This window comes from Colossoma macropomum, unplaced genomic scaffold (genome assembly GCF_904425465.1).
Source record: "Colossoma macropomum unplaced genomic scaffold, Colossoma_macropomum, whole genome shotgun sequence".
Taxonomy (NCBI): domain Eukaryota; kingdom Metazoa; phylum Chordata; class Actinopteri; order Characiformes; family Serrasalmidae; genus Colossoma; species Colossoma macropomum.
In genome coordinates this window covers 4995672-5008496 of record NW_023494809.1, presented here as the reverse complement: position 1 = coordinate 5008496, position 12825 = coordinate 4995672, and the positions used below count along the sequence as shown (strand labels likewise).

At 36.2% G+C, this 12825-nt stretch overlaps 1 protein-coding gene across 1 annotated transcript; it reads left to right on the top strand.

The window, feature by feature from the left end:
• Positions 1-104: 104 nt before the first annotated feature.
• On the top strand, positions 105-12796 carry si:ch211-269k10.4 (uncharacterized protein LOC100150242 homolog). The gene is made up of 6 exons (XM_036558443.1): positions 105-378; positions 3485-3681; positions 6576-6695; positions 8344-8400; positions 8517-8621; positions 12309-12796. Exons 2-6 carry the CDS (start codon positions 3505-3507, stop codon positions 12435-12437), a joined length of 588 nt encoding a protein of 195 aa, XP_036414336.1. The 5' UTR covers positions 105-378; positions 3485-3504; the 3' UTR covers positions 12438-12796.
• The last annotated feature ends 29 nt before the right edge of the window (positions 12797-12825 follow it).

Below are 12825 nucleotides of genomic sequence, written 5' to 3'. Positions count from 1 at the left end.
GTTTTAGGCTCATTTCATGAGTGGGCGGGGCTGCACGGTGTACATGGCCCAAACTGAGCGCAGGCTTCTTGGGCTCACAGGCAGAGCTGTAGATGGCTAAAAAGTGGGCGGAGCTTTCTAGGCTCACAGGCTGGTACGGTTTATTGAGCTTCACAGCTGCTTTACCGGCTGAACGAAGTCTAAATAGCTCAGTGGCTCTTAATGCTCAGTAGAAAAACCCAAGCGGTGTGTTTTTCTTGTCTTTTCTTTCCTGTTAATCTCAGAAGATCTTTTGGCTCCTTTTTGCTGCTCTTGATCAGCTGGACTTGAACTTTTCGTGCAGCGCGAGTTGCGCAGATGTGAGTTTCCCTCAGGACGCCACACAGGAAGCTGACTGTGGTGAGTCTGCTGCTCAGATCGTGAAGAAATCCTTGTATTTTTTGAAATAACTTTAACTGTGAGTTGATAAGGAAGATCAGCGTATGTTTAGAGAACTAATGCAAATCAAACATGGTAATAAAACTCAGCCTGTGTGTAAGTAACTGTGGTGAATGTCTGTGTGAACAACATGAAATTCATATATCTCTTCAGTAATTCTTCATTTATGACTTGATAACTGGTACCTGGATTGAAATGAAGCTACAGCTCTTTAAACTAAATAAGGGAAACACAAAATGAGGGACTTTTATTATCAAGGATCTTCCTGTATTAGGGCCCAAACAGTGCTGTGCAAAAGCCATCTAAGAAACTGACCTTTACAGCTGTTTATCTGGACAGTAAGTGTTTATTTGTTAGAACAAATGCAAATAAATAAGCAAATCATTGTGATTTGTGTTCGCGTAACCATCTCCAGATCTCTCCTGGAGGAAGTGCAGTATTTACAGGCACCACCCAATACCTACTTAATCAGTCCTTCATCACAGTAAACCAGGTGCTGCTGGTGGAAGCCGTGCTCTACTAACCTCACATCTCTATTTTGGTTTTTTTCATTTTTCATTTTTTGATATAATGTGATAAAGTAAGTTGCTCTTCATGATGGTCAGACTAACAGAACTGGTCCAAAATTACTTATTACTTAAAAATTACTTCTGCATTAACTTCCATTGAAAGTTAAGAATGTTTTTGCTTGTCCTGTAAAGTTACTTTTTTCGGGATACGAGGTTTTGCTCCGACAACAATATTATATTTATATAGAGGTATTCATAACTTTACTGACAACAATGCAGTCGTCTCACATTTTACTGAATTTATACTTATATTTTTTTATTCTAATGTATTCTATGTAATGTTTGTACTAAAAAAAAAGACAAAAAAAAACACTGCCCACATAAATGCCTAATATTTTTATGCAGTACTGTATATTGGAAACAAAATATATATATATATATATATATATAAATATATATATATGTATATGTATATATATATATACATATCGCAAAACAAAACCTCATATCTCCATTTTTGTCCGTTTTTCAGTTTTTGACATAATTTGAAAATGCCTGTTGTCCTTTTCATTGTGTGTAAATTTTATGATGAATGGACCAAAAGAAACGACCCAAAATGACAAAAAAAAATGATGAAAATTCTGGTTCCATTGACTTACATTAAAAGTAAAGTATGTTTTTTTTATTTTCCTGTAAAGTTACCATTTGGAGACAGTTTTGTTCTGACAGCAGTGAGATATATATATATATATATATATATATATATATATATATATATATATTGCAAAACAAAACCTTGTGTCTCCATTTTTGTCTGTTTTATATATATATATATATATATATCGTAGCTGTCAGAACAAAACTATAGTACACTATGTAGTATATATAGTATATGGTATATAACTATAGTACCCACAGTGCTGCATCATCATTCAGCAGAATCTTATTAGATCTTCTTAGAGCGGCAGGAAGAAGACGGGCGGCGTCTGCAGCCTCACAGCAAAGCCTAACCTGCGCAAAACAGCACTGCAGTTATTCCAGACTTATAGCACTGAAATTATTGATATAATTGTTTGCCAGATGCACATGTCTCAGTGCAGGGGTGTGCAAAAGTTTTGGCACCCCCGGTCAAATAAAAATGTTTCGTTGCTGTAAAAGCAGCGTCCTCCACAGAGACGCACTACTGTACACTAACATACTGGGCAAAAAAAAAACGTTAAATGTGGCCTGTGCAAAAGTTATAGCACATTTTATATTTTATGTTTTTTTTTTCCCCTCAGCAAATAAATATAAATTGTGCACTAATATTGGCAGAATAATACTATATTTAAGTTTCCTGTAGAGGAGGGTTCACTTAATTTCACTCAGAGAATCAACAGAGCAGGTCATCTGAGTGGACGTGTTCATATCTTTGCATGCGACTGTATAATAAGTCTTTTTCATTTAGCTGTCAATGCAGTAAAATTAAAATTTTCAGAATTCTCTGAGGTTTTGGCCCAAACTCAAACTTACAAATCTAAATTAGTTACAACTACTTACAGCTTTAAAATGATCACATCTCTGACGTTCTTCTGTGTTGTAGCACGTTTATTAGCAGGATTTGCTTTTTGTTGTTCTGAAGTTATTTCTGGGATTGTTGCGGTTGGCGCTCCATTGTAGCTGTCAGTCACAGTAATCATCATTTATGTTGAATTACGTCAAATGAGAGTAAATTCTAATGATCAGCTGATATCAACCTGCTCACAGCCTGCTTTATGGAGGCTCATTTTTTATGTTTCCACATTTTTATTTTGTTTCTTTGGTCCAAAAATTTCAAATTTAATTTTGTGCTTTAATTATTTCTATTTATTATACATATTTATTTATTATCTGATCTAAAGCTGTTGTCAATAATACTAGAAATAATACTTATTTGATTATTTGTCCCGCTGTAACATTCGCAACGATAAACACAATCATGTTCGTAACATTTACGAATTTTTCATTTCAAGAGCTGACAAACCTTCGCCCAGCTGCTTAACATGAGCTGTGATAAAAACCCTTTATTAGTAATTACAGACAGCTTATGGTGATATTTTAAAAATTAATATTAATCGTTTATTCATCCAACATTCAGCTACTCTGAATCAAGTTGAACAAGCTGTGCTGTGTTGGACCCGCTGTATAAACTATCGCCGTGTTTTGAGGATTTATCATTAACAAGGATGTGATTATCTGACCTCACAATGATTTGATTAAATTATGATTATTTGGGAAACAATTTAACGTTTTATGAAACCTCAAATTTCAACACAATTCAGTCAGATTTGATGATTTTGATAGAATTCAGAATAAAAGCAGAACAGAAACCTTTTCATTTAATTCATTCAATTATTTATCCATTCATTTATTTGTTTGTTTGTTTACACATTTAGAAGAAACATGATTATAATTCATTAATATTAAAAAGTCTAAGCCGTTGAATTCCCACCCTCAGATGAATGGTCCCGAAGCACTGCTGCTTGTTGACCCTCCTAATAAATATTCTAAATATTTTGAATGTTTTGATGTTGTTTCAGTTTAACGGTGCTGTTACATCATGGCTCGAGCCTCTATTGCCATGGATACAATTGAGGAGGATCCAAGGAAACACGGACGCCTGACTGACGGGGACGACAGTCACCCGCTGATTAAATACTACAAAGCCACCACGCTGATTGCTGACAAACCGCCGCCTCTGCATCGACTGCTGGACAGACAGCCAGCAGCCTGGGCCGTAAGACCCCTTACTGAACCTTTAATACCTAACCTTTATTGAACTTTTAATACTGAACCTTTAATACTGAACCTTTACTGAACCTTTACTGAACCTTTAATACTGAACCTTTACTGAACCTTTAATACTGACCCTGTACTCGACCTTTTATACTGAACCTTTACTGAACCTTTAATACTGAACCTCTAATACTGACCCTGTACTCGACCTTTTATACTGAACCTTTACTGAAACTTTAATACTGAACCTCTAATACTGACCCTGTAATCGACCTTTTATACTAAACCTTTCTGAACCTTTAATACTGAACCTCTAATACTGACCCTGTACTCGACCTTTTATACTGAACCTTTACTGAACCTGTAATACTGACCCTGTACTCGACCTTTTATACTGAACCTTTACTGAACCTGTAATACTGAACCTCTAATACTGACCCTGTAATCGACCTTTTATACTAAACCTTTCTGAACCTTTAATACTAAATCTTTACTGAACCTTTAATACTGACCCTGTACTCAACCTTTTATACTGAACCTTTATTGAACCTTTAATACTGAACCTTTACTGAACCTTTAATACTGACCCTGTACTCACATTTTATACTGAACCTTTACTGAATCTTTAATGCTGACCCTTTACTAAATCTTTAATAACTAATCTTTACTGAACCTTTAATACTGAACCTTTACTGAACCTGTAATACTGAACCTTTACTGAACCTGTAATACTGAACCTCTAATACTGACCCTGTAATCGACCTTTTATACTAAACCTTTCTGAACCTTTAATACTGACCCTGTACACAACCTTTTATACTGTACCTTTATTGAACCTTTAATACTGAACCTTTACTGAACCTTTTAATACTGACCCTGTACTCACTTTTTATACTGAACCTTTACTGAAACTTTAATAACGAACCTTTACTCAACATTTTATTCTGAACCTTTAATACTGAATCTTTACTGAACCTTTAACACTGAACCTTTATCGGACCTTTAATACTAAACTTTTAATACTGAATCTTTACTGAGCCTTTAAAACTGACCCAGTACTCAACATTTTATGCCGAACCTTTACTGAACCTTTAAACTTGAATCTTTACTGAACCTTTAACACTGAATCTTTACTGAACCTTTAACATGGAACCTTTACTGAACCTTTAAACTTGAATCTTTACTGAACCTTTAACACTGAATCTTTACTGAACCTTTAACACGGAACCTTTACTGAACCTTTAATACTGAACCTTTAATACTGAATCTTTACTGAATCTTTAATACTGGCCCAGTACTCAACATTTTATACTGAACCTTTAATATTGAATCTTTACTGAACCTTTAATACTGAATCTTTATTGAACCTTTACTGAACCTTTAATACTGGCCCAGTACTCAACATTTTATACTGATCCTTTACTGAACCTTTAATACTAAACTTTTAATACTGAACCTTTACTGAACCTTTAACACTGAAGAGTTTCACTAAAGCAAATGCATGTTTGTATGTTTACATGTAAATTAACCAACAGAAAGTTGCGAATAGTTAAAGTGATTTAAAGATTAGGGCTCAAACTCTAATACAGTAAACACACTAATGTGAGCAGAGCGTTTTTGCTTGTATACATTAAAGACTAAAGGGGCTCAGGTCATTTAAATTCATTAAATTACACTAAACAAAACGTCCTCCTCCTTTATACTGCATTTAATGCACTGCATTAAAGACTACAATGAACTTTTACTGGACACTGGTTATTTGAATATCTCACACAGTTTCATACAGGAAATACTATTTTAATAATGGGGAATAAATAAAAAGGAAGTAAAGCGGCAACACCTGATTGTGTTATTACTCAGCAAAGCATTTAATTACACAATAATACACTAATACATTATTGTGATTTTTGAGTGATAATTTGAGTTCATAATCTTTTATTGTGATTTTTGAGTGGTAATTTGAGTTCATAATCTTTTGAAGACACAAAAACTGATTAGTTGTTTACAAGACGTTAAACCATTTCCAAATCTCTCCTCGAGGAACCACAGTTCTAATTGTCTTTATCATCCAACATGATCGTTTGGCTAATCAATCCTTGTATATCCATATCTATATATCTATATATATATATATATATATATATATATATATATATATGTGTGTGTGTGTGTGTGTGTGTGTGTGTGTCTATACACACATACACACACACACAGACACACACACACTATATGGTTGATAGCATGTGGACCCAGCCCATTATCCCTCCTCCACCAAACTTTACAGCTGGCACAGTGCAGTCAGGCAGGTAACGTTCTCCTGGCATTCACCAAACCCAGACTCGTCCATCAGACTGACAGATAGAGAAGTGTGATTGGTCACTCCACAGAATACGTTTCCACTGCTCCAGAGTCCAGTGGCTGCGCTTTACACCACTCCAGCCGACACTTGGCATTGCACACTGTGATCTTAGGCTTGTGTGGAGCTTCTCGGCCATGGAGACACATTTCATGAAGCTCGTCAAACACAGCTCTTGTGCTGACGTTGCTTCCAGGGGCAGTTTGGAATGATCTCTACTGCTTCAGCCACTTCTTGGCTGAGCTATTGTTGCTCCTAGACGCTTGCATTTCACAGAAAAAGGACAATTGTCTAGGGCAGATCTAGCAGGACTGAAATTTAATGAACCTTCTTTCAGCAAAGGTGGCATCCTATAAGCTAAAGTCTCTGAGCTCTTCAGTACGACTCATTCTACTGCCAGTGTTTGTCTATGGAGGGGTGTCCATATACTTTGGCCATATAGGGTGTGTGTGTGTAATATATATATATATATATATAAAACTATCTTGTATAAGTCTATAATTATTAATATTTAACTCTGAAGAATCTCTGTGTATCAGTCTGTGCAGATCACCAGTGGGATCCTGAGTTTCGGTCTCGGTATGGTGTTCGCTGTGGCGTTTGGAATACACGAATTTCTAATCACTCTCTTTAGGGTTCCTCTCCTGACTGGAATAATGGTAAATATCTGTTGAAATATATAACGTAGCATTTACAATATTACATCTAAAGATAACAATATGTTTATGACAACATAATCATATGGTCTATCACTTAACCCTCTACTGTACGCATTGTGAGAGCAATTAAAAAAAAATTAAATTCCCTTTTTTCTGCATAAAATGGTCCTTGATTTATTTTTTCTGACTTGTATATTAAATTCAAAAACATAAAAAATAATACCACTAATAATGTGTGTAGGGGTCCTCTTGAAGTAACATGGTGCGACAAAGGGAAGAAATGGTATAGAGCCGTGTCCCCTGAAGTGGTGAGACCTGGCTTGTGACTGGCTAAATCCATCCCACTGTCACAGAATGTTGCTTCTGGGCAACAAACATATTTCTGTAAATTCTCACAACACAAAAATGATAGTAAATGTTAAAAAAGAGGTTTAAATGTGCTCACTAAGACTTACTTTATTGTTAACCCTATCATTGTCTTTAAATATGTATAATATTATTGTAAAGTGAGGAAAATTAGTTTGTTGCCCTGAGGCAACATCGTGCAATAGAGGGTTAACCTGTTATCATCCATAAGTGAAATTTCACATTTCCTTTGGTCCATATTTATCTGAGATTTGAGCACAAAACAGAAGAATGTTTCAAAGTGGTTAAACCATATTGCTAAAAATTGAGTAATCATTGATAGTGTTTCAAAACTTGGTGAAGGAGCGTCTTCTGAGGACGTGAGTGAATTATCTACTGCTGTCATCACATCTTCATCAGTGTAATGTTGATTCTGAGATAATTTGAGGTCTAAACATCGAGTCTGTGTGTTACGTTAATACATAAAGACGTACAACGTGGTGTGAAAAACTCGACGCCTCTGACTTTTAGATGATGATTTCAGGCTTTACAGAGCGACTCACTCACACCATATTTTAGCCTGATTATATTCTCCTCACTCAGTAATGAAACTTCTTTTAGTTTTAACCACAAAATCTTACATAGTGTAGCTTTAAATGATGTTAAACTGAGTCTAGTCACATTTTATACAAAATAAAAGAAGATATACATTCATTGTGAACAAAAATGATGAAAATTACTTTTCAAATGTCGACTCTTAGATATTCATCCGAAGTACAGCGACACAAAACTTCACTTTGGACCAAGTTCTGTCATTTTTACCCATCACACTGAGAGTAGTTGATGGATGTGATCAAATACCCACTAATTATGCAATATAGTGTATATTCTGTGTATATTCAGTCCTGCTTGATATTAAAATATTAGTATCATTGATCTACACTCTTAAAAAGATGGTTCTTCAAGACAATGGCTCTATATAGAACCATGAACACCCATTTCATGCTTAAATGGTTCTTTGCATGATGAAATGGTTCTTCAGGTTGACGGAGAATGTGTTGTATATGGTTCTGTACAGCACCAAAAAAGCTACTGTGATGATGTCAAACAATAGAAGAACGCTTTTTGATGCTGTATAGAACCATATAGAACACATTCTCCATCAACCTGAAGAACCATTCCACCATGCAAAGAACCATTCAATCATGCAGATGGTTCTTTGAGTGTTCATGGTTCCATAGTTGATCCGTCTCTTTCCGAATGTGGCTCTAATCACGTCTCTTCCTTTTTTGCTACTTTCTAGTTTTTGGTTGCTGGATTTTTGTCCAACCTGCTGTATAAACACCCTGGACTGCTACAGGTTTGTGTTTTAATGTTGTAGATTTGTTAATACAGAATAATCTTAAACGTAACTGTGTTCCTCACGGCCTCTTTTTTGAACAGAATGTCCATTCAGAGTGTTTCTCTGTCCTGCAGGTCTGCTTTTACTCCAACATACTGTGCCTGGTCGTGGCCACCGTTGGAGCCGTGCTGCTGTGCGTCGATTTAGCCAGACCTCCGCCACACCAACTGCGCTTCCAGGTAAACGAGACGTGAAGCTGATGATTTAACATCATCGATTCAGGAGTGTTACAATCTATTATAATCGATCATAACTCTGCACTCATTTTTGGGCCTCAGTCTACTTTTACTCGACAGTAGCCTCTTAAAATCCCTTTACAAACAGTTCTGGTGTTGTTTACGTTCAGGCGTGTAAACCTCAGACCTCGATTACGAGCCTTTATTAAAAGATTCAGATGAATTGTTTAGTCAGATTCATTCATTATTGTATTTTTATGTTTAATAGCCTTTTACTTTGGTCAAATGCTGAGCGCAGACTTTACTGAACATTATTAGAATCCATTACAGGCAGATCTAGCATTACAAAAACCCCTGCAGTGGAATCGCCATCCTTAGGTTAATATTAGAGTCTACAGCATTTAATGAAGTAAAAGTAATTTAACCCAAATATAATTTCTCTGCTATTTTCAAGGGATAGAACAAAAACAGTCTTGTTTTGTTTTTATTATATTTATTATTTCATATCGCTGCTGTCAGAGCAAAACTGCACATCTCCACTTTTGTTGTTTTTCAGTTTTTGACATAATTTGAAAATGCCTGCTGCCCCTTACATTGTATGTAAATTTTATGATGTATGGACTAAAAGAAACGGCCCAAAATGACTTGGATAAACATCTGGTTCAACTGACTTACATTAAAAGTAAAGTATGTTTTTTCCTTCTCCTGTAAAGTTGCAATTTTGGAGATAAGAAGTTTTGCTCTCACAGCAGTAATAGAGCGGTAGGAGCCAGCAGCCAGAAGGTTGTGGGTTCAAATCCCAGGACGGACTGTGTACACCTGGCTGTGCCCTTGGACCAGGCACTTAACTGCCCCAGGTGGCGCTGCCCCCAGACTGGGCAGCAAAATGATCAATTTCACTTGTAGGATCAATAAAGTGTATATTCTACTGCTGTGTAAACAGTTCCTAAAGTCAGAGGCCACCATAAAAATCTGTTTTTTTTATTTAATCTGGGAATTAATAGAAAGCTTTAATATTTTGAAAAAGGTAAAATGAAGAAGATTCACAATTCTGCACTATTTCTAGGTTGCTACTCAAAACTCAAGCAAATTTGTGACACTATGTTGTGGCCTTTGTACAAACAGGATTATAGTAATATAATAGTCTTATTCCTTCTATTGAAGCTTGTGTTCAAATGACTCTCGGGTGGATTTGATCTGCTCATCAGAGGCAAAAGCAGCCAAAACTAAGAAATCCTGAAATTCATGTTCAAATTTCAAAAATTCTACTTTTTACTCAGATAGTTATGCTGATAATAGAATTTGTAGTGAAACAAACTGTAATAAAAAGTGATGTGTGAAATAACAACACATCCACCTGTGCTGCCTGTTTTACACATTTCTGTGTGACTTTTAGCACATTTTGTGTTATCATGAAATATTTGAACACATCTTATTAAGTGTTAAATCTGATGCGTCTATTTGACAGAATGTGTTGTTTTTTGCGCTGCAGTCTCTGCGTATTCGGCTCATATGAAAGGCGTCATTAATATGCAATATGAAATCTGTCCTGCAAATTTCACAAGCAGACTCAGACTTTTGGATCTCACTGTACATCTGAGTATTTTAATTGTTGTTCTGAGTCGAGCCAAAAGAATCGAATCAAACTGACTCATGGCGAAATTACAGATTTCACGATGCAGTGAATCGTTTCCTAAAGAATCGTAATCAAGAATTTAATCCAAAAACTAGATACTGGGTGAGTTTACAGGCACTGAATAATCCGATAACAGCAGAAAAGCAGATTTTGTCAGTAAGTGCTTCAGCGTCACTTCACGCCGCACCTTTTTACTTGCAGATATGAATCAGCATCATTAGAAGGCGAAGTATATTCAACTTCTTTATTTCGTCACCTCTGTTTCAGTGTCGCTCCAAAGGTGTCGCTGCCATTTTGCGGCTGCTGCTTGCTGCACAGCTCTACCCTCTGTTTGCGCTAATGCACAGACTAAGAAAGGACAGGAAGAAGTCAGAGGAAGGGCAAACATACGCTGAAAAACCAGACTACAGAGCCAAAATCCAGAAAGAAATCCGATAACGGCCTTAATCTGATCCAAGAGTTTAGACTCTGCTGTTCACATGGCCACTTAAAATAATCTGACAAGGATTCTGTCAGTCTGTTCTTTAAACGATGGCTCAACGACCCAATTTTGGTCAGACATGTATGTGCTGGGTGGCCACACGGTGAAGAATGTGTGCCATTTCGAAAAAAAAGAGCTAAAGCGGAAAGAAGACCAAAGAAAACAAAGCAGGTGAATTTTTGAAAACGTATGCATATTAATGACGCCTTTCATATGAGCCGAATACGCAGAGACTGCGGCGCAAAAGACAACACATCCTGTCCTCAAACAGACGCATCAGATTTAACACTTAATAAGATGTGTTCAAATATTTCATGATAACACAAAATGTGCTAAAACTCACACAGAAAAGTGTAAAACAGGCAGCACAGGTGGATGTGTTGTTATTTCACACATCTCTTTTTAGAGTGTGGGACTGAAGAGCTGTGGAATCACACTGAGCTGAATTCTAAACTCAAAGATCTAATCAAAGACTTCTCGATCAGGCTTTTATTTTTTGCACATCTTTTTAATCCTCTTAAATTTTAAACATAGATTAACTAATCTGTGACTGAGGCCTCAATCTGTGATTAAAACCTTGACTTGCTATTCGTTTTGCTTGGGATATATATACTATATACAGTCATATACAGGTACAGAACACACGCCTGCACATTTTAAAACAATTTAAAAACAATTACTGTTTATCTGCTGATTTTTGCATTTTTATTGGAAAAAATAAACAGAAAATGTGCCAAAACTTTTGCACAGGTCACATTTTATTTATCTATTTTTTTTGCACCGATACGTTAAATTCAGCAGGTAACGTGAGGAGTGTGTTCTCTTTAGAGGAGCTCATTTTGACTGACTGTGTAAATTACAATGTAAATTTAATTTAAATCACCTCATCTGGAAGTTTAAATCTGTTTAAAGTCATAGTGCAGCAGGATTTCATGGAATCCACACACTTTAAAAATGATGGTTCTTCAAGGGTCCTTTAGCAAAGAAAATGGTTCTGTATAGAACCATGAACACTCAAAGAACCCTTTGTATGATTAAAGGGTTCTTTGCATGGTGAAATGGTTCTTCAGGTTGATGTAGAGTGTGCTGTACATGGTTCTATATAGATTCTTCTATTGTAACAAGCTTGACTTTTGGCATTTTCAAAAAGGTTCTATATAGAACCATATACAGCACATTCCACACCAATCTGAAGAACGATTTCACCATGCAAAGAACTCTAATCATGCAGAGGGTTCAATACAGAATCATTTTCTTTACTAAAGAATCATTAAAGAATCGTTTTTAGGTGTGTATATTTACTGTAAAACGAATCCAGGATCAAAACCATGGTTTAAAGTTAACCCTGATTAGTTTGAAACTAGATTTAGTCCAAGTTTAAGCTTAATCTCTCTTGCTGCAACGCATCAGTTCTCTCATTTGAGTCCTCGAGTTTCCTCAAAGTACCTCTGCTTTAGATCAATTACGAAGATGAGTTAAAATGAGCTTCACTATTTATAACCGCGCTGAGCCTCATGATCTCGTGCCTGTGTGTGTGTGTGTGTGTGTGTGTGTGTGTGTGTTTACTGTGCAGGTGGAAATCGTGGTGCTGTGTGTGACACTGTTGGACATGGTGGTCTCTGCTGTTCTCATCTTCTTCATGCATGCTGAGAAACGCAACCCCGAGAAAAACAGCTCTGGTTCCAGCGCTCACCGAGAGTAAACCGAGAACACTCTCATTCTCAGTCCTGCTGGACGAAACCACAAGAGTCAAACCAAGTTATTCAAACAGAAATGACCTGAAAAATCTCCAAAAACTACCACCCTGGAGACTGACTCCCAGGAAGGCATAGAACCTTCAACAAGCAATTGGTCAAAACAATTTAAATAGAATTTTCAAGCAAACTTGAAGAAATATTAAAGAGCCAGTTCAGGAAAAAAAATCTAATTTACATTGTTTTCCCACCACCAAAATGACAGCATCTATAAAAATGGACAAAACTCTGAACACCTTGTGTGGTGTTGATGTGTTTGTTACTCGGTGGTCTGGTGGACCCACCACATTATTGTTTTCTTAATCAATACAGCCATAAAAAGTTCTGTAAAAATAC